The 27,732-nt window shown below is 39.8% G+C and overlaps 1 protein-coding gene across 2 annotated transcripts; it reads right to left on the bottom strand.

Annotated features, from left to right (window-relative positions):
* Positions 1–49: 49 nt before the first annotated feature.
* On the bottom strand, positions 50–27,157 carry DHX9 (DExH-box helicase 9). 2 transcript variants are annotated; one of them, XM_071751206.1, is made up of 27 exons: positions 26,965–27,157; positions 24,758–24,898; positions 23,465–23,576; positions 23,104–23,210; positions 22,562–22,707; positions 19,500–19,546; positions 18,717–18,850; positions 18,092–18,181; positions 17,830–17,991; positions 16,688–16,765; positions 16,183–16,374; positions 15,176–15,317; positions 14,634–14,716; positions 13,312–13,465; positions 12,356–12,459; positions 11,349–11,562; positions 11,065–11,159; positions 10,785–10,858; positions 10,000–10,152; positions 8,937–9,097; positions 6,673–6,784; positions 5,982–6,143; positions 5,696–5,823; positions 4,404–4,633; positions 2,724–2,839; positions 1,653–1,853; positions 50–488 (listed from the first exon to the last, which is right to left on the bottom strand). In XM_071751206.1, the coding sequence occupies exons 1-27, from the start codon at positions 27,073–27,075 to the stop codon at positions 221–223; spliced, it is 3,717 nt and encodes a 1,238-aa protein (XP_071607307.1). In that variant the 5' UTR covers positions 27,076–27,157; the 3' UTR covers positions 50–220. The 2 variants fall into 2 exon arrangements, with proteins under 2 accessions (XP_071607307.1, XP_071607308.1); XM_071751207.1 differs by lacking the exons at positions 22,562–22,707; positions 23,104–23,210; positions 23,465–23,576; positions 24,758–24,898; positions 26,965–27,157 and adding an exon at positions 20,518–20,646.
* Between the last annotated feature and the right edge of the window lie 575 nt (positions 27,158–27,732).

Here is a 27,732-nt window from a genome sequence, read left to right as displayed (position 1 = left end):
TAAAAGTAACAACAGACGGCCTCAAACTCCAAAATTACAAGTGGAAGTCTTTAGAAACAGTTTCTTTATTAAGAATAAAATAATACAGCTTGCAGCAAACTCCCAAAGGGCACAATATATTACAGTTGTAAATAAGGAACTGAAGTGGCAAACAGACTGGTAACAGCAAGAAAGGGAGGAGGGAAATACACTTGTGTCAAGGTGGAAAGGCTTCCATTAACTACCACCTGCCCCTCCACAGATCCCCTCTGTAGCCACCACCTCCTCCTCCTCCACACCCTCCTCCTTGATGATAGCCTCCTCTACCTCTGTAGCCTCCCCCTGGGCTACCTTGGTATCCTCTTCCTCCTGAGTACTGGCCAGAGTAGCTGTGGCCACCATACCCTCGACCTCTGTAGCCAGAGCCACGTGGATAACCCCCCCAGCCTCTGAAGCCACCTCCATTTTCATAGCGAGGCATTTTGGGGGGGCGAGGGCCATCACCGAACCTGACAAAGAGAAACAAATACTCAGGATCACAAAATCATGGAATGGTTTGGGTTGGAAAAGACCTTTAAGATCATCAAGCCCACTCAATACCCCAGCACTGCCAAGACCACCACTAAACCATGTCCCTCAGCACTACATCTACATGGTTTCTAAATCCCCCCAGCCACGGTAACTCTGCCACTGCTCTGGATATCTGCTTTGTTGCCAGGGCCTGACAAACTTTTCTGTGAAGAAATTGTTCCTAATATCCAATCTAAACCTTCCCTGGCACAATCTGAGGCCCTTACCTCTTGTCCTATTTCTTGTTACTTGATGCAATTTTATGGATTAATTTGTTTTTTTAACTACTAGAGGAATAACCAGGATATTCAGTTTATGGTGTCTCTTATTTTCTGTTAGTAGAATATAATGTTTGAATTTCAGTTACACTTTCCCACTTCAGCAAAGAAAAGCAGGGAATGGCCTGATGTGCCACATAAGCAGCTCCTCCTTTACATCTCATCCAGATCTACACTTGGGATAGAAAGTTTTCCCCTCAATCCCACTTCTCCAGCTCACACAAACATGGAGGGAGCCCTATTCCTGCTGATGTGAGCAAAGTGATCTTTGTTTCAGTCCTCACAGAACAAGACAAATGTACATCAAAGCTTTTCCTTGTTTTGATCCTCAAATTACCACCTAATAATTTAATTTATTTTTTTTTTTGCTTTGGAAGCTAGATGTGAAAAAAAGGGGCAATGGATGAGTGCAAGCACAATCAAATATTTATTTCCAGATATGGAATAGGCTTGCCCAAAATAAATTTGGATTTATCTTTCCTTTAAACATCATTGTGTTTCTGGAAGAGGAGATGGCAGCTTTCATTCCTGACAGCCACTTGTCCTTCCTCTGGAAACAGGCAATGACCTACCTACATCAGACTTGGAATATGACAGTTTTATATATATTTAGACTATGGAATTTGTACTAAAATCCTGAATTTTCTGCCCACGGGGGACAAGACATTCCTGGTGATTTCAGCCCTGTGCTTCTGTAGGGAGGGAGTAGCAGAGCTGACAGCTCTGACCTGCCTTGTTCAGGCTCTCAGTCCCCCTGAGGACAGGGGTGGGGAGCACTCCTCACCCCAGCACTTCAACTGCACAAGCCCAGGGAGCTGAGCTGACCTTGTGTTGGCAACCATGAGGCTGATGCCTGCAGCTGATGGCCTGGAGAGCTGACGGATCACGTTCAGCATTCTCTCATGTCCTGGGTCCAGCTGCCTGATGATCTGAGGATCTTTAGTGACTTCCACAACAAGAGCCTCCAACGTGGCACGCAGGGCAGTGATGCAGGCAGCTGCCCTGTGGGGCATCTTCAGCTTGATCCTGGAGCAGAAAGAATGGCATCAGATGTGTTACAGCTTCTAGCAGAGAACTTGTTACAAAAGGTATATGGCATTTCATTGAATGCTGCTTTCGAGCCAGAAATCTGCAATCTTAATTTTGAAATTCTAATCTGTTAGTTGAAGGGGCATGAAATACAGGAGGCAAATCTGAAAGATCCCTAATATTCAACATTGTTAAAACATAACTCTCCCATTCACATTTGTTCTCGAGATTTAACATGCTCAGATAACACCAATATGTAGCCCATAGTGTCAAAACAGAAATATACAAAAATATAAAGCAAAGTGAAAACATGAGGCTCCTCAAGATTTTGAAAGCTCCAGGCCACTCTCAGAAATATTACTGAATTAAGTTTAAGCAATTCTTCACCTCCATTTTCTGACCAGGGGGAAAACAAACAGACAAAAACATCCAAATGGTGTTTAGTCACAGCCATAAAAATCTATGGTGCCAGAGGAAACCACCAAATTCTTAGCATTTCTCTCCTCAAACTGTGTTTCTGAGACTTAAAAGCAAGGTTCCCTCAGCCACTCTCAGAAGGGTAGGTGCAAAATACATAGTACCTCTTATACACATTCCAATTAAAGGGGGAGAAAACCAGCCATTTTTATGGAAACTGCCTGCTATCATGTTTTTAATTTAAGCAGGTAATTTGCACAAAACAGTGCTGCCAAAATAAATCCCTCCCTTCCTCCCAGGAAACAAAGGTAATGCCCTCACAATTAATGTGGAGTAGTGCACAACTTGCTCTGGGGTTGCTGTTCTAAAGGGACTCAGTTTGCAGCCACTTCCCCTCAGTCTGTGTTCTTTCAGAGACCTGAACATTCTAAAAAGCATCAAGGTCCATACCAGTCATCCACCAGAATGAGCTCCCCATCTGACAGGACTTTCTTGGAAGCAAAGAGAAGCAGCTGCAGTGGGCTCACCAAGGTCATGGCTTTGGCAGAGATGGCTCGGGTTCGAATCTACAGGTGGAAGAGGAATATGACTCTTGAAATGGAGAACAGATCCCTACACTTTCCCTCTGGCCACTAAAAGTAGAGAATTTGTTTGAGACAAACCCCCCCAAAAATCTAGATATAATGTTAGGAAGCTACAAGAGCACCCATGTATAGAAAACTGAATGCTGGGCAGATGGTTACAGGGATTCAGCACTGGCTGGTGTTAAGAACCATCACAAAGTATCTGCAGTTTATAAGGATTCAATTTTCCAAAACTACATGTCTGCAGTTAAGCAGCTGACACTTTGCAAGAGCCACCTCGTGCTTTGTAGACCTAAAAGTGAGCAAGGCAGAAGCTGAATTATATTCCCAGCTTTTGTATTGCTGGGGCTGTGATGACAGCTTTGTGTTGCTGCTTTAGTGGGGTCCTACACATGCAAAAAAAAAAAACCAAGCAACCCACTTTGTCACTTTCTAGAAACAAGAACTGAAGCTTGTTCTTTAAGTGAGCACTTGGATAAAAAGCAGCCATCTGGCCAGAGATAACAGCACTAACTACATGGGCTACTGCCCTTCATTTTAAAAAAGTGAAAAGCACTTCTGGATTTCAGCCTCTCATTCTGACAGCTGCCTCTCTCCCTCCTTTCTTTCACACAGGGCAGAACATACTGTACTTGTTTGTCCTTAGGGAGATTTGCCCCTGCCTGGAAGATACCACACATATTCAAAAGAGAAGCTGGAAATCACGGCAGGAAAATGGCTGCACTGAGGAATGTTGAACTTCCAGTAGCTGTCTCAGCCACTCTAAAGCCACTTTTAGTGTCCCACGTGTATTTTGATTGAATAAAGCATCATTTTTTGAGCTCAAAAGTCTTTTGGCCTTTTTAAGGGAGTTTACAGAAACAGCTGAGGCAGGTCAAAAGATCTGACCCCACTGGGATCCTGTCACAAAGGATGGAGAGGCAAAGCCTCACCACAGTGCTCAGCTGTGTATGTGGGAATCCTAGGTATCACACCAAGTCCCCAGCCAGTGCCCAAAGGGGTCAAAATTCCATTTATTACCAATGAAGTGGTTTATCTGCATTACTAATGTAAGTTGTACGTCAGCAAAAAGGACTGAGGATATAAAAATCAGCAGAAATAAACTGTAATTCTGAACTAACCAACATAAACAAGATTTCAAAAAAGAACCCCTTTGTTGAAGCTGCAGCGTCACCTCTGCTGTAAAATCTTAAGGAGATTCTTCAAAAGGAGAAGTGATCAGGGCAGAAATTCTCTAGTGCCAATTAGTATGGATTGTTCCTAAGCAATCTCTTAAGCAATAATTTACATCTTTCTCTATGACCTGGCTGTTTCACAAAACTCACAGGAACTGTCTACACATCTGAGACCTCTACTACTACTGAAACTGGTTAACTGAAAGTTACTGGAAAGGCTGAGTGGCACCATGACCACATAGGGTTCAGTTTCTGGAAAAACAAACAAATGAAAAAACCCCAAACAAGCTAAAAATTACCCACTGTGTCTTTTTGCTTATGGCTACTTTGCCTGGCAGCAAGCAACCATGAAAACATTCAAAATCTTTTACCTTTTCTCCAAAAATGAAGAAAGGTGATGGATACTTGATGTCCTGGCTGCTGAAAGGGCAGTTGACAGATGACTTGTGGATGAGTGCATTGTGCCCCTCAGTGGTAAGAATTTTCCTCTTCTCTTTGTGGTAGCAGACGTTGGGGTAGACCCCAAAAGCAAGCAGAGAGATTACAACATCCAGATTATTATCTGGTCCAGTGTTGTTAAAGGGCTGAGTCACCAAACATTCTGTTGACAGAGAACAGAAGACTGGCTCAATTCCACAGGTCACTAGGACAGTAGAGCAGAGTTGTTTAGGATCCTGGATTAACATATTTTCTGATTCAATCAACTGGGAGATATACATCTGTTCTCAAATGACCTCTAGACTCCAAGCACTTCAGTTCTACATTCAATTTTCAATTTATTCATGGAGCAAAACCTGAAAAATACTGCAAAAAAGAGTTATTATTCTCTCCCAAGCTCCCCAAAAAACAAGGAGAGAGGAGTTTGTCCAGAATGTACTGTACCACAGTGCTTCCTGTCATTTGTTTTGGAGACAGATCTTTTGGGGAGGTCAGAATGGATGTTTTCATTTGTTTGTTTGTTACAAACCTTCCCAGAGTCTCAGGGGGTTTGTTTCCAGGTCATCTTGCCCAGAAATAAAGTTAAGGATAAATGTAGCTATGATCCTACCAGCATGAGGAGAAAAAAATAAATTTAAATAATTAAAAAAAAAAAATGTGGGGAGATGAACTTGAACCTAGCCAGCCATTTAATTGAGAAAGCTCTTTAGAATCATTAGGCAAATTCAGAACCTGGTCAACTTTACGAATGTTTTTTCCTTACAAAATTAAAAAATATGCCAAACTACTGCTAATACCTGCAGCACAAACCCAGAAAATCATAAGGCACATAGCTTGCTGTTTAGATCACACAGACTGTCCTCTCCTAAGGCTAACGAAAAGGAGGAGGGAAGCATAGCATATTTTAGAGATGCAACATGAGAAGGAGAATGAAAATCAGGGAGGTAATTCTTTAAGAACAATTGCTTAGAAAATTGTTAATCTTGCAGCCCTAACCTTAACCTCCAAAATTTCCCTATGTTGACATCACAGCCATCACAACCATGAGAGAAAGAAGCAGCACTAAAATTTCACCTGAATGCAACTGTAAAACCAGACCAGACTTATGGCAAGCCCACTTCAGGCCTCTCTGCTTGTGTGTTCACTACAGATTATCTCGTTTATTTATTTCTCATCCCAGAATTAAAAATGCAATCATCACATTACTATGCCCATGTAGAATCACCTTCAGGGAAGCCACAATTAATAAGGATCTCTTTCAGCTGGACTTTTGCTTCCCAAGTCATTCGAAGAGTAGACATGCTGAGTCTTTTGTGTTCACAAAATCTTTTTTCTGCTTCTTCACCACCCATTCTAAAAAGCAAACAGAGGGAATTAGAAGCCTGTTCAAGAAAAGGAGAAGTGTGACAATTCAGCTCTCACAAACATCCACTGACATATCTGGTCACAAAACTGGTCACCCAGTGTTACCCACAATTCCCATCAATTTTTTTTTTGCCAAGACAAAATACCTTGCATCATCCCATGCTTGGAAGACAGAGAGCAAAGCAACATGATCTGAAAACCTGTTCCCAGCAAAATTCCTATGGACATAACCCAGGCGTTTGCCTTCATTGATGAAAGGTTCAGGGAAACAGGTGGCTGCAGAGATGGTACACACAGCATCTCCCACACTAAGAGAAACCACAAAAAGGGATCAAATTTATTCAGTGCTGCTGCCAGCAGCTGCTACAGGCTCTTGATACTAGTAAAAACTTCTCTGCTAGAGACCTTAGGAATTTGGCCCTCATCAGCTGGAATTCTTCACAGAAACACTTCCCTGGAAGTGGACAATTCTGGTACTTTCACAACAAGTGTTTACCTTTGTCTATCTTCCCTCCTCTTCCCCCCATCCATATGGCATCTTCTTTTGGTTAAAAGGATCCTACAGTCATCACAATTACAACTAACAAATATTTACTTCTGCTAAGATTAATTTTCCTTCTTATCTAGGTGTTAAGTTTCAGATCTCCTACTTCTAGTTCACTGCTACACTTGATTCCCTGTAAGTTATTTATCCTCTGCTCTTCTGAATATTCAGTTTCCTATCCTCTCTTGTAGCATTTATTGTTCATCTAGATTTATTTCTCCTGCAGTGTGCATGTCTGGAGACTCAGTAACTCAGAGAAACAAGAAAAAGACCACAGAAATTACTGAACTTACTAAAAAATGCAGCCCATTATCATCATCTTGCCAAGACGAGGTTCGATGGGAAGCTTAGCTAGGATTCTTCCAAGAGGTGTCAACTCATCATTGGAATCCAAGGCATCAAGCTCTGAAACAATATCTTTTATTAGCCAAGTTGATTAGCCAATCCCTAAGAAATCCTTAGATTAAAAAATTCAGAATTTTAGTAATGGTGTTTAAATAGAACCCCACCTATATTTGCAGTTTAATGTTTACAACATTGCAATCTGATTTACAAGACTGGTCTGAGGTCAAACAAACAAATTTTACTTGAGCTTTACAGATGTTTTACCACCTCCTTTTTCTGTGTTGATGAAGTGCCAGTTTTGGTAGCAGGGGAGGGGCCCCAAGGGAGGCAGCTGAAAGGTCCCACAGCTCCAAAAAGTAATTTGGGCTTGGGAAGAAGGGAGGGGTGGGGTAAGGAATCTAAGCTCTAGTTTTTTATTTCTCTTTGCCCAGTTTTAACTTGATTAATGATAAATTCAATTGTTTAATTTCCCCAAATTGAGTCTGTTTTGCCCACGACCATAACTGATTAGTGGAACCCTCCTAGTCCTTGTCTTAATCCTCAAGGTTTTAGGTGGATTCCCTCCTCACCATTCCCAAGTGGCTTCCAAGAGGAAGGAAGTGGCTGCCTGGTGCTTTGTTACTGGCTGGGCCTAAATCCTTACACTCCTCCACAATTACAGAATAATGAAACAGTAACTACAATTTAACTTACAAACATTTTTCCATTTCTTTTTAGTTTGCTTCTGTACAAACCACTGTTACACTACTTTTTTCAAGTTTCTGTATTTGATCTAACTAGTTTAAACTAATTTCTGCCTCATGAAAATTGAAGCAGCCCTGTCACAGTGATTAAATGGGAGATCGAATTAATAAAGGGCTCCTTAGCCACCATCAAATCTATTTTTCTTAGTATCTATGGAACTTGAAAGCCTAAAGAGCATACTATCATAAAAAAGTAGTAGTAATTTACACATATTGAAAAAAATATTCAGGAAATGGAGGTACCTACAGAAATGTCAATCTGGTATTAAATGGTGAAAACATTTGCCTTTTCCCCATCTCTGCATTTCTTATCTGCAGCATAAGAAAAGCACTAATGATTTAAGATCACAAAATTTTAACATGAATACACAGCCTCAGTTATGTTTATTATTCTGGTGTCCCTTCTGTTGATAAGCAATGTCATCTCTTTGCACCATTTTTTTAGAAAATCAACAAACAAATACATATTGCCATTCTTAGAAGTTTTAAAAACTTATTTAGTGACATTTGCAAGGCATGCAGAGGTTCCAGATCAATGCTCTAAATCCAAAACATAAATCTAGAGCTCCTCCCCACTTCATTTTACTCCTATTCTATCCAGTTCCCTGAAGAAACTGGACACAGGCTTAGTTCCCACCTCAGTTCCTCCTGTTTTAGGAGAATGCTGATGCTTGCATATTCATCAACTGGAGATTTAATTACTTGACAACTGGGTCAGCACACTGTGTAAGGCAATAACTACACAATAAACTACTAAACTCTTTTTTTTTTCATTCCTTTTATAGTTTTGTAAATGCCTTAGGCACTGGGCTGAATCTGTATCACACACATCAGTACCACAGCTGGAAAACAGGAAGCTGGAAGCTTGTTTAAGTCACTGGTAAAATAACAAAAGCCTCAAGTTTGATGGCTCAAGTTTCTTGAAGGAACAGCACTCCACTTGGGAATTCAATTATTGCTTCATCTGCGAGAAGATACTGGCAGCCAAAGGATGCATCCAGGAAACACCTTGCTATTTCAGACATTATGCTACAAACAATCCAACCAGAGATGCTCAAGCAGTTTGTAAATGATCAGCACACATGGGAATTCATAGAATCACTGAGTGGTTTGGGTTCAAAGGGACCCCTAGTTCCAAACCCCCTGCCATGGGCAGGGACACCTCCCACTACACCAGGTTGATCCAAATCCCATCCAGCCTGGCCTTGAACACTGCCAGGGATGTGGCAGCCACTGCTTCCCTGGGAAATCTGGGCCAGTGTCTCACCATCCTCAGAGTGAAGAATTTCTTCCTAAAGTCTCATCTACATCTTCCCTCTTCCAGTTTAAAGCTATTACCCCATGTCCTATCACCCCATGCCCTTGTGAAAAGTCCCTCTGCAGCTTTCCTACAGGCACCCTTTAGGTACTGGAAGGCCAAACCACTTGGAATCAGCTTAACACACAGTCCTGGGGACAAACAGCGCTACCTCTCAGTGTGCGTTCTGCTTCCATCACTGCATCCAAAGGTGGGGGTTCTATTGCTTTGGCCAAAAATTGACCAATTCCTCCCAGCCGCAGCAATTTGATGCTCAAAGCAATTTCATGGAGAGGTGTTCGGAACATTTCAGGTGTCATGTGAGTCTGAAGTCTGGAATGAGAACAAAAAAGCCCACATTTTCTCTCAATATTCACTTTTATCACCACCATGGTGATGCACGATTACATCAGCATCAACTACTGCCCTCCAGAGCAAATGCTTCCTCTCAGCCACCCCATCAACTCTCACTGTGCTCCTCTCACTTAGGCTGGAAGCATTTATCTTCCATTCTTTCCAGTTCTCATGCCAAGGAATTTACAGCACATCTAAATAAATAAGCAACTTAAGGAAAGTTTATCAGCTGATGCTTTCAAAGGTTACAAAAACTTGGACATCTATACACAGCTACACTCTAGTAAGGGGCACTGAAATTTTCATGAGATCAATCACTGAGTCTAACAGCTGCGTAGACTTCCTCAAGCAGCAAGAAGATTTCCATGGCTCTGAGAAAGCTCAGCTGATAACAGAGGTCAAAAGTTTCAGCAGCAGGGAAGGTGCTAGAGCAGAAGTTCAGCAGTATGGAGGGGCTTCCTGGTCACTGAACGTGGATAAAGGGAAAGGGTTTCCCTATTTTTTACCACTTTCATGACAAAATTCTGTGAAGATGCGAGGGACATGCAACATTTGAGGGCAGAGTAGAGCCTTACCCTCATTCCAGAGTTCTTTTCTGACTTGCCTCAGCTCCTAAGCAATATTATTTTTTTCCTCAGAGGTTCTGTAAATCACCATGAGGTTCTTAATACAACCATAAACTATTTATCCACCTATACTATGGGTAAAAGCATAGAAACACAAATTTTTTAAGCAAAAAACCAGAGATAACAGACAACTCCACTGCAAGCAGACCTCATGCATCTCCTCTTTTGTTTTTCTGCAATTTTTTCCCCAGTTTGAGCAGAGGTAGCAGACAGCTGTGGGAGAAGCCTCTGAGGTTGTGAAGAGCAGAGCCTCACCTTTCAAAGCGAGCTCTGCTACAGAGACGGAAACAAAACCCGGCGCGCAGCCGCCCGGCTCGTCCTTTGCGCTGCTCCAGATTTGTTTTGGATGCCCAGACTGTAGCATAAGTTGTCATGTTGTTGTGAGCAGTGAACAGCTTCACTTTTTGTCTGTTACAGAAGGAAAACAAACAACTCAAGATCAGGATCAGATGGGCTTCACCTTAAATCCTGCCAGATCGGTTTTTAATTTATTCCTCGCAACCACCCTGCTTTTAAGCTGCAAACCACCCCTGTTTCACCCTCTAGGATGGAACTGGAAGCTCAAGTAACACACTCTTAAAAGTAGTGCCCCAAGCTATGCACAGAATTAAGTTCTCACATCTGTGAAAAAGCTTAAAATTCCCAGCAACTAATGAGATCCCTGCGAGTAATTTGCTCAGAAAGCACGTGTAACAGAACAGGATCTATAACAGACTCCAAAAATCTTCCTCTTTTCCCTTAGCTATACATTGTCTGTAATATTCATTTGGTAGGTGACACATCTGATGACCCAGTGACACCTCACATGAACAGCACCACTGTTAAGGTAGCTGTCCAAACCAGCTCACCAGAATGTCAGTGTGGTTTGTAACTGTGCTGACCAGCTACAGACAATGCCAACGTGTCCTGAGGGAGTTAAAGAGTTCTCAAACTCAGCTCTGTGGCTCTGGAAACACAAGGCAGTTCTCTGTGTTCAGAAAACCTCTTTTGCATTCCAAAGAATAGGGCTGACAAAACAAAAAGCTACTTGATGAACTCACTTGCAGGAGTCTATAACAAAAACCACATCATTGATGGTAATACTTGTCTCCGCGATGCTAGTAGATAAAATAACCTAGAAAAAACAAAAAAAAAAAACAGGAAATACATGTTTGGTCTGAAAAAGTTAGGGATGGAAAATCTGCAGTCACTACTGCAAGAAAAACTGCAGTCACTACTGCAAGAAAAAATGCATTACTTCTATAAAAAAAGGCAGCAGTACATTCCCCCAAAGCATCCCAAAACAAAGCCTGTGACACTGCACACAGATGGTGTTCATACTTTTGTGACTCCAGGAGGCACTGGATCAAACACTCGCCGCTGCTCCTCCAGAGGAATCTGTGAATGCAGAGGTAAAATTCTATACTGGTGGCCTCCTACAAGATGAATACAAGAAAGTCAGTAACTATTGCTGTGTAAATCTCATTTTTTCTTTGCATAAGAATTGTTTCTATCCATTAATTCTCACAACAAATCAGCTCCCACTCAGCTAACCGTTATCTTTATACATTCCTGAGTTTTCTACTACTGTGGGATGAAATATAATAGAAAATAGTTGCTTGTACCAAAACGTGGATTCATTTCTAGATGTTTCTGCATAGTGTATATCAAGTTCCAGCCAGGCAAGAAAACAAGTACAGCTCCTGGGACATTCAGGGTCTTGATATAAATTAGCAGTGCCTCAATGAGCTCAAAAGAAGTTTCTCTCTCATTCAGCTGAGCCATGGAGTGCTTTGTTTCTGGGCCATATTCATCGCTGCAAATAAGGTTGCAATTGACCTACAAAACCAAACACACAAAAAAAAAAACCCCAAAACCAATATACCAAACCACAAAAGAAAGAATATAAATTTATTTATTCAACCTGTGGAGAATAGCTGGCCAGGCAAATAGGAAAATGAGGAAAATGATCCACATTCAGCAGTTCAAGTCCTGCTTTTCATATAAGAATGGAATTGTAATTTCATTGTATTGAGTTATAAATTAATAAAAATTTTCAGCAGGAAGCTCTAAAACTAATTTAACTCCCATTCAGATGAATGCAGATAACATCATAACAAACAGAAGTAAATGTTTCTTTTAAGAAAAACTAAGAATTTTTAAAAATTTCAAATAACTGACCTAAAAAGTAGTTTCACACCTACAAATCAAAAGCTGCATCATGGAAGTGAGAGTTACTTGACATGTTATGAAATTACTAGCAATACCACCTGAAGAAAAGAAGGGAGAGAATCTAAATTTTCACCCTGAAAAGGTAACACCAAGTTCATATCTGTTTCTTCTTGCAAAGTCACCAACATTTTCACTTTTAAGAGTGTTTCAGTTCTATCCTTAAAGAGAAGCAGACTGGCAAAACACAAGATTATTACCCTCAACACAAAAAATAAGTTCTTCAGTTTAAACAGGCTACAAAGAAAATGCAATAACATTTATGAATTTAACAGTAATCTCATACATTAAAAATAAGAAAGCTGCTAATTATGCTTAAGTTCAACAATGCCACATTAATTACACTTGAGGTAGACTCCTAACTGCTACTTGTTTAATTTCTCATATTAAAAGGCAAACATACATCATCATCTTCACCACCACCATCTTCATCCTTCTCTTTCTTCTTCTTTTCTTTGGGTGGAGGAATGAACTGAGTCATCTGAATGCAATCTTCCAGAAAATAATCTGCCAAGGACAGACAAGCATCACTTATCACGCCTGTGGAAGGGAATACAACTCTCTTCTAACATCTCTCAAGATTGTTTAGATATAATTGTGATGTTTCAGAGTACAAGGACAAGACTGGAGAAATCTCCTTGGCTGCCAGACAGAGTATGAGAATTATTCCAGTACTATTCCAATGGTTTTTCCTGTATTAAACACACATTCACATGACTTTTACTGTGGTGCTTTTCCCCCCCCAATTCTGTCTGATTTCAAGCTATTCCCATCATTTCTAGTGTCACAGCAACTGATCTGAAACACCACAGTTTAAACTTTTACTACCTCATTTATTCTCCAGTGGAAACTACTCCAAGGGGTGGTGGTTTGACATGGGGGGTGGCATTTTAGTTGTGGTGGTCTTCTGGGAAATGTGTGTGTAGTGGTAGAGGAAATATTGTTCATGATTTTAAACCAAGTGGTGCTATGAAATGGTTCACTGCTACTGAGTCCTTTGCCCAGGGTAAGCCACATCTGTATAGAATCATTTTGATTAGACAAGACCTTTAAGATCATCAAGGTCCAATAGTTAACCCAGCACTGCCAAGGCCACCACTAAACCACAGCCCTCAGCATCACATCTACACAGCTTTTAAATCCCTCCAGGGATGGTGACTCCACCACTGCCCTGACAGCCTGTGCCAGGGCCTAACAACCTTTTCAGTAAAGAATTTTTTCTTAATATCTAATCTAAACCTCCCCTGTAAGACACAGCAAATCAAAAGAAATGTGTACATACCATATCCACAAATCCATACCCAAATGTGACTGATAAAAAAACTAAAGCAGTTCCTGAAAATTCAATTAGTGATTTACCTTGGACAGGGTAGGTTCTACCAAAGACTTCCACAATAGGACAGTTGAAATATTCACAAAACATGCTGGTATCAATGGTGGCAGACATGAGGATAACCCTGATTTCAGGGTATGTCTGAACTACGTCTTTCAGCACCACCAAGAGAAAGTCAGTCTGCACATAACAAGAATAAAAACATCATTAATTTCCTACCTGTAAGGAAAAACAACTTCCAAAGAGACTAGAGAGCAATACACAAGCATATACATTTATTTAACAGGAGTTTGCTGTTACCAAAGTAACAATTATCATAACAGCATTCTATAACTAGAAACAGTTGCCAGTGCTTTGTTTTGCAAATCCTGCAGTTCCCAGGATAAATGAATTTTAGAATTTCCATTGTAAAGATGAGTTTTCTTCTCTCAGAACGAAACAAACAAAAGAAAAGCATTTAAAAATAGTTTGCTTCCTTCCTAACAAACTGTAAAGCTTAAGGTCTTTTTAAACTTGGTTTGCATATAAAGTAGAGAAAGTTCATAAAATAAAAACGATTGCAATTGCATGCAAAGTGTTATAGTTCTATGTAAACATGGCATTTATTAATTTTGCCATTCAGTTAGGTGTGCCCTTTGCTCAACAGATAAAATTCCAGTCTCATTCAGAATTTGAAAACTTGTATTTTGCATCATTAAAGAGGTCCAAAAATGTGCATTGCAGTTGCATCTACATAAGTCCCCAAATTCTGTCAAAAAAAGTTTAAACGTCATGTCAGAACCTAGCAGTTTCTCTCACTCTAGCTGTGGCAAAGCTGAAAACTATTCAGAAGAATCACAGAGACAGAAAATGGTTTCCTAAACTACAAACAATACCTCCCCTAATTCTGTTGCCAACTTGCTGCATTTTTCTTTCTATCAAAATCAAATTTAAATGTATCAAGATGGCAGCTTATGTAAATACCACTGCTGGCCTGTTGCAGTAAAGAACCCTGTCAGTATAAAGATCATAACAAAATTAAAGTGACATTCAGCAAGCTCCCATATTTGGACAAGAAGTGCTTGTACCACAGCAGTCTACTTTCCAGAAAGGATCATGACAGAGGAGGAGATCCTAACAGACAAAAGAATAGGTAGCAAGTAAGCACAAGTCCTTCCTCTTTTAATCCAGTGAGGATTAATTAAGATTTTCTAAAAAATTGTCATTGAAGATGGAAAACTCACATGTATAGCAACTAGTGAAATGCAGTTTCCTTTCACATGTTTATTGTTACACAAGAATACATGCAAAAATCAAACAGAAGAGGAGCACAGAAAGAAGTATAATGATAATTACTTAATAAACTCACATTAATGTCTCTCTCATGAATTTCGTCAACAATAACATGACTAATGCCACGGATCCCAGCCTCCACCTTCCTCAGAAAAACACCTTAAACAGACAGAAACTAAGTGTTTGTGTAGGTAACAGCTCTGTTTCCCCCCCCACCTCATTTCATCAAGAACAATTACATTGATTTAAATATCAAGAAGCACCTCTTGCAGCCCCTGCTCTATTTGCCACATTTAAATTTGTACAAGTGATGGGAAGCTTATCAAATATTACAAGAAAGTAGTACCTAATCCTGCTTTCCCTTCTGTCTCTGAAGGACAATCAATATATGGCAATTTTAACCCTTCAGGAGGTTATTTTTGTGTGGCATTAGGCCTGTATTATCATACTTCTGAACAAAAATAGCACGTCATCAAACTCATCACACACATAAAAAGTTAATATTGTGAACAGATTTCCTAAAACTTTTAATAGAACTGCATTTCTGCTTTTGTTGTCAACTCAAAAGAACTCAGACCCATAATTAATAAGTTCCAAATGTAAGAAAACATTACTGACCTACAGTGCAGAACATGATACTGGCATGTGGCCGAGGAAGCACAGACTCAAACCTCACACTGTAGCCACAGCTCTGCCCAGGTTCTTCTCCTCTCTCGTATGACACACGTTCTGCTACAGAAACTGCACTGATCCTCCGAGGCTGAGGGATGGAAAAGTCTGCTCTAACTTCATGGTGAATTTTTTGAAGTTTGCCATCAAAACCAAGAAAGTCAATCATAAAAATAATAGGTGTCTTGTCCTAAGATTTCTTTACAGACTAGTCATTAGACAGTGATAACTAGAACAGCAAGATTTTTTCTTCTGAAATGGTCAATTCTGCACATAAATTACAGAGGAGGGAGATAAGGATATATGGCATTTGCCAAATCACTTCCCCTCTTACTGCTGAAAAGTTTTCACTTGGGTAACGTAAAAGCCAGATTAGCCCAATTGTAAACTCTAAATAAAATACTCTAAGCAAAAATGCTGATACTAAAAAACCCTATTTATTACTAAAAATAATAAATAAGTACTCTAAATAAAAATAAATAAAATATAAATAAATATATAAATAAAACAAATATAAACAAATATAAAAATTATAAACAAATATAAAATTATAAACAAATATAAAAATTATAAACAAATATAAAAATTATAAACAAATATAAAAATTATAAACAAAAAACAAAATGAAACCAAATGAAAATTAAAAATAAAAATAAAAAATAAAAATAAAAAATAAAAATATAAAAATAAAAATATAAAAATAAAAATATAAAAATAAAAATATAAAAATATAAAAATAAAAATATAAAAATATAAAAATAAAAATATAAAAATAAAAAAATAAAAATAAAAAAACAAAAATAAAAAAATAAAAATAAAAAAATAAAAATAAAAATATAAAAATATAAAAATAAAAATAAATAAAAATACATGGTGCTTCTCAGCCCATCCTAAAAGGTGATTTGTAGCATGTAATCACACAATCAAAATGGCTGCATTTGTAACATGTTCCTCACCTGTGTCACTACTATGTTGCACTCTGCAGCTCTGTTGGTTTTGATGCACTCATCCAGGATGTACTGTGGCACTTGTGTGGTTTTGCCACAACCAGTGGCACCACGGATTATGACAATGGAATTGTCACGGATGGCATCCAGAATTTCACTTTCAAAATTCTTCACAGGTAAAGCCTCCCTCTCTTGTTGAATCTGGAAAAAAACCAAAAAAACCCCAAATCAGCACATTTTGAAAAAAAAAAATCAATGACTTCTGCTCCACACCCATACTTTGTCTCATTCTTCTATAAAAGGTTTCACTTACACAAAGGTAAAACTGTGAAAGAACAAACCATCCACAACATAACACAATACAACACATCCCCACATCCATCCCAGCATAACTGGGAAAAACTTGTTGAGTATTACTATCAAAATCCAATCTTTCACACCTTACACACAGTAACTTCAACCTCCTTTGGGAAAGACAAGGTCAAGCACACCACATTACAGGAAGCTTACTTACCCTTTGTAATTCCTGATCCTGCTCCAAACGGTACATGAAATCACTTTTTAAATCCATGCTTATTTGTTCTGGTGTGAGCTGCAAAGACAAGACATTATTTAGAAGCTTTCTTGCCCTCCTGGCAATATAAAGTTCAATATAAAATCAGTCACATCAATGTAATGATTCCAATTATCAGTAAAGGATCATTTTCTACATAACTCCCTGAAATCAGTTGTGCCTACAAGCTATTCTGTTGCAGATTCCAGTGTTTTGAATCTGAATGGCCATCCTCAAAGATACAAAATAATGAAAAGTTTACTGTCTAAATTTAAATTTTATAACTGCTTGAGGAACACTCTACTCAGTAGTAAGCAAGTGAGATGCTTCAATGGTCATTCAGCCATGAGTTTTAATGTATGCAGATAATTTAAGCACATAATCAACCATAGAACAGTAGGTGAGAAGGGAGAGAGATCAGAGAGGGAAATTTATCAGGCAACACCTTTATTTCAACTAAGAAGGAATTCTAAAGACATCCTTATTTTCTATGAAAGGGCCAATTGTTTTTACTGAAAATAAGTTAGCTGCACCATGACTAGCACATAGAAATTCTACTGAGATTTGAAGCCAGCTCTATTTGCAATGTCTGTAAATATATTTATTATGTATCTTAAGCCCTAACACTCAAATTTACATCAGTTCTCTATTTTTTTAATCAATATATAATGATCAATGCTACATTAACATTATTTATGAAAAAAACATACAGTCAAAAGTAGTATTAAAATATTATTTTGGTCATAAGCATTCTGGTTTTCTGTAGTGGACAAATTACTACCCTGAGAGTCTTTTCTGACCAGGTTATTTTAATGAGAACTTCTTATGGGCTGCAAAATAGCAGGCAAAAAGTGAAACAAAATACAGGATTAGGACATACAAGACACTGCTGCTCAGGAACTTAATGAAACTTGAAGTAAATACAAAGAACTCCTACCATTGGAAAGAATCCCTTCCTCCAGGTCAAGAAGGGAAGAAATTTTATCAGTGGACTGTTTTTGCCCTTGGAATAGCTCATACTTTAAATCCTGGGGGGAAAAGCATTTAATGTTCCAGAAGCATGGAGAAAACAAACAACAAATCAATTACTTAAACTATCTTACATTTGCCAGAGGACCCTCATCAATATTGCAGCTGGTCCAAGGGTTCCAGTTGGAATGAGGTGGTGACCATGGAATGACTTCTGTATGACTTTGTCTCTGCGATGGTTCAAAATGAGCCAACTTTCCAACACTAATTAGAACTGGATTACTGGGATTTTCAGGCTATAAATCCAAAAGCAAAGTGGGCAAAGAGAGATAAAAGTATTAAACAAGCAAGTCTGATGTTAAAAGCTGTATCTGAGTAGCTGAGCCACACACTCACCGCAGGCACAACCTCCAGAGACAGTTCCTGTATGACCTTTTGCAGCTGGTTTTCTAGGTCAGAAGACAGCAACACCTCATAGGGCTCCACCTATTAAATTTTTTAAAATTTTATGTTGAGACACACAAAAAGACAGACAATGGGAGCTGGAGCTGCAGGCCACCAGAAAGTAAACACAATCATCAAATTGTTCCTAACAAGACAAGGAGTAGCATCAGTTCAAAATTCACATTTCTGAAACAATATGCTGACTTTTCCTCCAAGAATCTGTAGAATATTTTTAAACATCTGGGTTTCATTTCAGAGGAAAACATTTCCAAATCTGTAGCTGAATACAAAAATGCTAAACAAAATAGGCCAGAATTGTAAACAGCAAAAAAGCATTTGCTACAAATCCTATTTCATTTCATACACTGAGAAAGTAACAGTTTACTGCTCCATTCACATAAAAATGAAGTTTTCTGATCCAAATCACTGGCTAGAAACAATTGCTGGTCTAGAGAATCAATGTTATTATTAACTCGTAAGCTGAAATATTGAGAGCAAATTCCTAACTCACTCATCTTTGAGTGCTTATGTGTTAATTGAAATGAACAACAACTTCTGACCCTTCTCCCAAACTCACCAACTCTCCTTTTTTCTTTGTCTGTCCAGAGTAAGGTTCTATGACACCAAGATGGTAGAGCTGTCTGACCAAGGAAAGGGCACAGGACTGAGCTGCCAGCTTTTTGTTTGATCCATGCTCACGACTGAAAATCCCTGTGGCACACAAAGTTAAGAGCTGTAGTAGCTGAGGAATCAAGCAGCTTCCACAGAAGATACTACTTGGAAAGGGGCTTTGTGACAGTTCACACATGCCAGGTTTTCAGGAAGAGTCTCAAATCTTGATAAATCCAGAGTTCTAACATAAAATCCACTCAGGTACCTTTCTCAGGTGATTCATACTGCTTGCATAATGTCAGTCACTGACTTCCTGAGGAATTCCTGTCAAGTTTGCTTTCTGCATGCAGTGTTTAAGGAAGTGTAATTATCCTATACCACCCAGCAATACCATTCAAATTTCACAGCAAGCTCTCTGTAATTTCACAACATGTCCATTGCCTGGGAACAAATTAGACACCTGCATTTCTCAGAGACATGAAGAACAAGTATGACAAACAAAAACAACCCTATCTCATAAGCACTTCTTTGTGCTGAAAAAAGGTTAGTGGAAGCACATGATGGACAAGCAGTAGAACATAAGTACAGCACACAGAGATCTGTTATGAGACAAACATGAACCTGCACCTCTGGAAGTGGCTCCACCAACACAACTTATAAAAATCCCTACCCATGAGTATAACCTGTTCCTCTGTATTAACACCTATCTCTTGCTAAAGTGGAAAAAAAAAATAATAGGGGCACTTACTTCTGCCCAGCTGCTTCACATAAATGTTCATTTCTGCAATAAAGCTCCTGTAAGAGGAAGAAAGAATCCAAAGGTACTGTTAGCAATAGCTGACACTGACAGGGCAAAAATACCCATGCTTTACAATTTTTCTAGGCAAAGATCTCTGTAACTCTCATCCATAGCCAAGATGAAACATTACCACTTTTAGTCCCTTTAGCCCCAAGTTAGTAGATAACAGACTCATCATCAACAAAACCAGCAGATTTGTTACAAAGAGCCCTACAAATGCCACTGAAATTTAAAGCTACATTGTTAGGAAATCTGCTCAGAGCTGTCTAGGCAACAATTACAAAGCAGACAGCATATTAACCTAACATGAACATGCATCCCACTGTGCCATTAAGTGTATCCCACATTTTACTGAGATAACCCATGAGCAGCCTGGGTGGCAGATGCTGCCCTGGTCATTGGCACACACTCGGCCAGCTCAGAGCACTGACAAAACTAAACCAGGCCATTCTGTCAATGACCATTAAATATCTCTGCACAGACAGAGGCAGAATAATCTACACCAAGCTCTTACTGCCATACTCTGGGAACAGCATACAGCCAAAAGTTAATCTGCAGAGCAAATGTAACAGTTTGCCTAGCAGGAATGTAACCAATTCATTTCAAGTCCAACTGGGATATTAGGTTAGGCTGCAAAACCTTAAGAAATACATATTTCAGCAGAGGATGATGGAAACCAAGATCCGTGGTTTTAAGACTCACAATCTCAAGCATGTATTTTCACAAATTAAAAAACAAAAGCCAAATTCTTCTAAGGATTTGAACTGGCAAATGTGATTCAAGATGTATGACTGGGCTTCACCAGTCTAAGATCCTCTTTGAAAACTATGCCTTGCTACTCCCACAGCTGCAGGCTGAGCCTTGCATCTGTGCCCTTCACTTCTTGCTGTGAACAAACAAACAAAAGGTTAAATGAGGGATTTTCATTTCAGGTTAGAACTCCTTCCTGTGCTGCCAATGAACTGACCTTCAGGCACAGTGGCTCAATGGGTTGAAGGCCACTGGCTTTCAGGGACACAACAGCCAACTAAGGCACCGATGACAGTATGTTTCTCAGCCAGGCCTACAGTCAGCATTCAATCTCATTCTCCTCCACCTATGGGGAGAACAGCAACACCAGAAATCAGTTTGCAGCAGAAACCCATGTGATTGTTCAGCCCAGCCTCAGATCTTTGGTGTTGCTTGCTGCTACCACCTTCAGGAGGAACGCAAGGAGGCAAAGGCATCCCAGGCTACCAGTGAAATCCCAAAAGAGAAAAGCTACACCCCAGTCCTTAGGATTTAGATCACACTTTGTGTGTTAGGAGAGCCAGGTTTATATTGACAACTTGCATGCTCCTGTTGTAATAAATTTTCCAAATCCAAATTTTCCACCTATTGCTGAGTTCTTACACCATGTGACTATGATTAATTAACAGCAAAGATACATTTCTCCTTTATAAAACCTTTGAGAGGAAGTTTGACATTTATGTTATAAAGACCATTACTTTAAAAAAAAATCAGATTGGTAAGATGCATGGCAACTGGTATTTCTTTAAAAAATAAAAACAACAAAGAAAAACAAACCACAAAACAAAACCCTAAACCTGAACCATATTACTGTCCTCAAATCTGTACAAACACTTGAAATTATTCCTTTCCTGTCATATATACCACAAGGATTATACACAATAGTTTGCCCTCTCTCAAAACGTGTAGACATTAGGATTGTCTCTTGCCTATCCATTCAACTGCAGCAGATATTTAGTTCCCCCTTCTGACATTCCATCCAAGGAAATTCACATAAGCTTTCCTGGATGTAGTCAGTAGAAAACTGAAATGCTCTCAGGAAAAGCAGCAAGTGGGCTGAGAAACATACTGTCATCTATGCCACCTCATTCTGCTCAAGATTATATGCACTTAAATACAGAGAGGTTTAATTGTTTTATCTGCAGAAGGCATAACAAAATAAACTGCAGAAATAATCTGCCAGCCATAGAATAAAAGAAGTGCTCAAGAACTACATCTGCAATGAGCATATTTAAAATTCCCAGTCCTATGCTAACTATTTATGTTACTCACTTAAGGGAAAGAACTGTCCTTGAAAACATAAATGGAGATGAAGTGACTTGAAGACAGGTTTTAAATGAAAATTTAGAACTTTCTGAAACCAGTACATATATTTCAGTTGTTCTAAATGCTTATAAGACATCACAACAAAAGAATACCAGAAATCCTGCAAGTGATACTCTCATGTAAGACTGTAATAATAAAATTCACCAGTCTTTAAAAAAAAAATTACTCACATAGGAAACAAATCTGTATCACGAATAAAATCCCCACACCCAACTACAGGAATCCAGCAACAGCTGCATGCTGTTGTTTCTGACCACAAAACATAATTAAATTTCATAAGAAATAATGCAACACCCTGAAGTTGTGGTGATTTGTAAAGACTATTCCAAACAGTAGTAAAAAAATCAAAACCATTAATTCTGTATGCACAGTCTGTTATGTGTTACTGATATTTGAGAGAAATTTCCTGATGGGATGGGCAGAAAGTCAAAAAAGAATAATACCCAGCTGGTTTCAACTGAAAGATAAGACCCTCAAGACACCTTCAAGAAGATTCTGCTGAACTAATTTTTCCAGTAGAAGATTCTCCTGACAGAAAAGCTAATTATCATAAACATATAAACCAAATATTCTTAAATTACACAAGCAAATGTAAGCATATTTTAAGATTTACTCAAAATATACAAAGGCAGCTATCATACAAATAATTACTGCAAGCAGTTGAGTACTCTTGCCACTCAAACTCACACCTCACCAGTCAGCTAGCACACAGCAATAATTTTAAAAACCACACATTCATGAAAACATTAGACATCACCCCCTTCTCAAGATTTAGGGATATTATTGGTCCTGGTTAAGGCCACTGCTTTCTCAAATCTCCCTATAGAGCAATGCAAGTAAGTGTGATTAGCCACTGTCACTAAAAATCACACAGAAGGTAACTAAAACTACCAAACCTGTTGTGATCAGGCCCCATTTCAGTATATTTATATTCTTCCTGAATCTTCTCCTTTTGGAAAAACTGGTTCAGACGTGCCTTGGCATTTTCCAAGGTCCAGCCTCCATGAAGATCAGAATTTAGGTCCACTTCTGAATCAGAGGTCTAATATTGGGGAAAAAAAGTGTAACTGACTGGTTTCTAATAGATTTAATTTTAAAATATTCCTTCAAGTCTTTAAAATAACTTGTCTAGATACTAAAAGATAATTAAGACATTACAGAGAAAGCTAAAAGGTTGCCACTATTTCCTTATTTTCATAACAAAATGTTTATACAAAAAGAACTGGATATTTAAAGTATCTAGAGTGATTTTGTTCTTAGCTTAAACAGGTGACTTTGTTGAAAGTCAGCAGGTAAATCTACAGCTTCTGTTAAAACTAACAGCAAAATAATGAATGAAAACTGCAAGCTTGATCATAAATGCTAATAACAACTGAAAGGGACTGAAAGATACCTATTCAATAATGAAAACAGAGAAGAATTACAAAGAATGACTTACTGCTTGCACATCTTGCTCCTCACTCTTTGAAGAGTAATCTCTCAAATTTGCACCCTGATTGCACTGAGCTTCACCACAGTTGCCAGGTGCTGCACCTGGGCCATTGCCTATCACAGGGAAAAGAAAAAAAAGACAAACCAAAATAACTCTCCTAAACATCCCAACTAAACATGACCCATCCCTCAGATCTCATCCAGTCATTCTCACTACTGCTTCAAAACTAAAAGGACTTTTTACTACCTTCTGTCTGCAGAATTATGCTATTTGGGAGAAAAAAAAAAAAAAAACAACAAAAACCACACCCAAATCTATAGGTGTGTATTACATCCACCCCCATGTAAATTACAATTCTAAGTTTTACCTATTTCAGCCTCTATAAGCAAATGTGGAGGAAGAGGTCCACCAAAACTAGGACTGGAACCAGTTACACCTCTAGCTGCTTCACGTCCATCAGGGTTATCACACACTGCTAGCTGGGAGGGGAAATGAAGGGAAGTATCAGCACATTTGTAGAGTTTTTTTACTATTTAGCTAGACAACTGTTCAGATAGCTTAAGGAGATCATGATTCATTGCGAAATAGTTATCCCCAGTAGTAAACCTCATAGTAACATCCTTTTAAAAATTAAAAGAAATACAATTGCTGAATATTTAGCTATTTGTGGGTGCTCTATACAACAAGTAGCCCTGACTTATTGCTGTGCAGCAATTTTAAAATCAGCTCTTTCAGCACCCAACAAACACCAGTCCCTGTCATATGTCCAAGGGAACTCAAATATACTTTATCAACACCAAAAAAAACCCAAAACACTGCAAGAAAATATTAGTACCCTTGGGAAAAGACAACGTTATAATTAATCATTACAATTTGAATTCCTCCCATTTTGAGCTGTGTGCACTACTTAACTGACCACACCTCCTCTGCTTTATTTATGACACAAAGCACACTATCCCTTTTTGGGATCTCCCCACACAACATCTTACACTGCCATGAAACTAATGGGTACACCAGAAACAGGATAGGTCCTGTTACCATCAGGCTTCATCAAGGCAGGGATGCTGCTTCCACTGATCAAACTATGTATCATCTACAGATATATTCTTCATGAAGTACTAGAAAAAAAGAATCTGCCAACGTATAATATACAGCTTCATGATTTACTGTTCTCTAGAACTCCTGTAGAGCTCTCATCTGATAGTCAATGCCAATGTATGGTTTGTAAAACATCAAACCAGAGCCACAAGGGGCTAAAGCAGAAAGTATTTATGGTTTTTAAAAAGTCACATTTTCAACATCTGGTTTGAGATGCGACTTTTTTTTCTAAAAGTACGTAGTACAATATATCACAGCATACATTTAGAACAACTCCCAGTGACAAGGGTGAGCATCCACCATAGCATTCAGTACACAGGTAAGGCTGCACCCCAAATTCTCTTCAGCCTCCTTAGTTATGCAGACATTTTTACCACGACCACCCTCCACCATTCACTGTACATAATGCAGCTTTCCAGCCCTGCATGCACAAGTCCTACACTTTCAGTGTTCTTCACAGCACACAGGTGCCAGACTGAGCTTGCTCCAGGGACAGAATGCAACCACATGCACAATACTGCAATTAAAAATCAGCCTTTGGGAAGGAGAAAGAGTAGCTTACTCCAAAAGCAGGAATTTCCTCTTTCTTCATTTCATTCACCCGAACCAAGTAATTGACAAAGTCTCGAGCAGCATTGCTCTGTGCATCTTTCTTGTTGGTGGAATTCCCCATGCCAACATAGTTAAAGCCTTCCACTCGTACCTGCAAATAAAAACACAGATCTGTGGAACCCACAAGTCAAAGTGTCTTGAAAATCAGTAAAACCAAAACACCAAATGGCAGTTGCCAATAAGTACAGAATAAATATTACTATGCATCCTTACATATCATTGCACATCTACATATATTTCTGCAAGTTTTGAATATAAACTTTATACCTAATTAAAAAAACTCCAAAAGTTCATTCTCAGGGACCATGAGTGTTCCCCAAACCCTTGTTGAAGAAAATGAATCCAAGTAGGAAAGGATACTAACACTCAGCAGCAAATTCTGCCCACATTCACTTCCCTCAACCTGAATCCCAAACCCTCAAACAAGGACAGGAGTGAGCTTCTATGTCCTCTACTGAAGCTCCATGTCATTACAGCTAGCAAGATGCAATGTACTTTATAAACTTAGAAACAATCTTTAGAACAGGGATTTTATATCCTGCTAGCTTCCTTGACAGGTGCTGCAAAAACTCAAATGACATTTACTAAAAATTCAGACTAACCAAACACTTCACAGCTGTTTTTCTGCAACTACTGCCCCTCATCTTGAAGTTACTTTCTTTTTTTTCACATTTAAACTCAGCAACTCCATCTCACTTCAGCTTCACTTGGATAGACCTCCTTATGCACTTCTGATTTCTACTCTTCATTCTGCTGACCACATGAACAGCTTTTCACTGCAGCTAAATGCTCTTAAAAAAAAAAAAAAAAAAAAGACTTGCGTGTAAAATCCCACCTAGCCCAAACCAGGGTCTTAAGCAATATTACTAACACTAGACTGCCTAATCACACTGGTAGCCAATACCATTTTCTCATTAAACAACACACTCTGTTAGTATTGTACTAAACAGGTTCCTATATAAAGCTTCCATTTTCAGCATCATCTATCAGTCGACCCAGACAATGGTGTCACCAACCAAACAGTGACTGTACTGGGAAAATCAGTAAAAGAGAATGTCTCAGTGAGATCTATCTGTTCATCTGTTAAGTGATGCTCACTGGGCATCAACACACAAAAGAGAGATCAGTTCAACAATGTAATTGTCCATATGAACTGCTCCCTCCCAACAATGCTCAATCTTGGTTAAGATAACTTCAAAATTGTTTCACATGACTGTGCTTCTCAGTGTTGTTATTGGCAGGGAAGATGAATGGAGGTAGGAAGGGTATAACGAACTTCAAGGTGTTTAGTAAGAATCTACAGCATTGCTTAGGAATCAGCCCTTTCTGGGGGTAGCCTGGCATTCAGCTCCTTCACAGAGTCCACCTGAACTCAAAGAGCCCCACAAAAATCACAAACTGTTAGGCTGGAAGGGTCCTCTGGAGATCATCTTGTCCAGCCTCCCTACTGAAAAAAAGATTCACCTAGAGCAGGTTGAACTGGATGTCCTCTACTGAAGCTCCACGTTATTACATCTAGCAAGATGCAATGTACTTTATAAACTTAAAGACAACCTTTAGAACAGGGATTTTATATCCTGCTAGCTTCCTTGACAGGTTTTGAATGTATCCAGAGAAGGAGACTCCACAACCCTTCTGGGCAGCCTTTTCCAGTGCTCTGCCACCCTCACAGTGAAGAAGTATGTAACGTTTTGATGGAACTTTCTGTGCTTCAGTGTTTCCCATGCTCCCCACCGGCAGCTCTACCGTGCCTGGAACCAGAAACACTGCAAGATGATAGCACACAGACTAGCTGCCAAGCCAATGTTAATTTTTTAACACATCTCAATTGCGAGCTCAGCGACCACCACAGCTTTTTAAAGAGGTAACGCGCCCAAACTAACGGGTGACGCACAGGGGGTAAACGCACATAGGAGCCTGAGGAAAACCGATTCCTTTTTGTTGTCAGAGCTCCGTACCCCTCACAGACGTTCCCCTTCACAGACACACCCAGCATTTAACACATCTTGATCAAAAGCCGGGATGCTTTAACCGCGAACTGCCCCAGCCCCCTCAAGAGCTTCCCCCGCCCTCAGCTTCCAGCACCCCCCCCACCCAAGGCCCCACAGGCCTCGGCTCCACCTCCCCGACCCGCCAGGCACACCCCGGGCCCCTCACCTCGCAGAGGAAAGTCTGCCGGCTCCTTCCACCCCCGGCGCGGATCTCGTAGGACGGCATTACCCTCCTTTTCCCGCACCAGGCGTACAAGAAGTTCTTCACGTCCCCCATGGCTCCGCCGGAGCTGAGGGATCACCCAGGAGGGCGCAGCCCGGCACCCCGCCCACTCCCCCGCCGGCGGCTGCGGCGCAGGCGCGGAGGCGGCGGCCGCGGGGGAGGAGACGGAAGGGCAGGAAAGCGGCGGCGGAAGCAGCCGGAGGCGCGTCTTACCTCAGGAGGCTCCTGGTCTGATAGAGTTTATTTTTGAGGAGAAAAATGGGGTCTGTGAGGAAAATTCACCCCTCAGCCTCATGTCGTTGTGTGGTGCCCTGGGCTGAAACGCCCAGCACGCCCAAATGGCATTTGCAGGGTTAAGATTGATTTTAAAAAGGGTCCTCGGAGGGACAAGGGACACCACGAGCCTCAGGTGCTCATCCCACACACATCGTGTCCCTGCTGTTCTCCAGGTTGTCTGTGCTCTCTTCCTATCACCGGTCAAACAAGAGCGTTCCTAAGTGTCTCAAAAATTAAGGGGGACAGAAAAGGAAGCCTTTATTGTTGTGTGCTTCCTGTTAAGTGGTTACAGACCAAGAGAAGAGGGTAGAATTTGGCACGCTCTTGTATTGAGGCACTCTTGTAGAGTGCCTCTTCCATGCTTTATGACACACCTTAAAGGGGAGCGGGGGGCTGCTTAATGCAGACATACTCCCAAAATTAGGAATTCCAGCA

This window comes from Heliangelus exortis, chromosome 8 (genome assembly GCF_036169615.1).
Source record: "Heliangelus exortis chromosome 8, bHelExo1.hap1, whole genome shotgun sequence".
NCBI lineage: Eukaryota > Metazoa > Chordata > Aves > Apodiformes > Trochilidae > Heliangelus > Heliangelus exortis.
Note: the sequence above shows the minus strand (reverse complement) of the source record. Positions and strands in the feature narration are given on the sequence as shown.

Bases quoted from the DNA above. Each gene is read 5' to 3' on its own strand.
- DHX9 (XM_071751206.1), bottom strand. From the start codon at position 27,075: ATGGGGGACGTGAAGAACTTCTTGTACGCCTGGTGCGGGAAAAGGAGG. The intron at 18,851-19,499 runs GTAAGTGCCCCT...TGTGTGCCACAG, and splicing joins TGTGAAGCAGCTGGGCAGAA to GGATTTTCAGTCGTGAGCAT. The intron at 6,144-6,672 runs GTAAGTTCAGTA...GGTTTCTCTTAG, and splicing joins ATAATGGGCTGCATTTTTTA to TGTGGGAGATGCTGTGTGTA.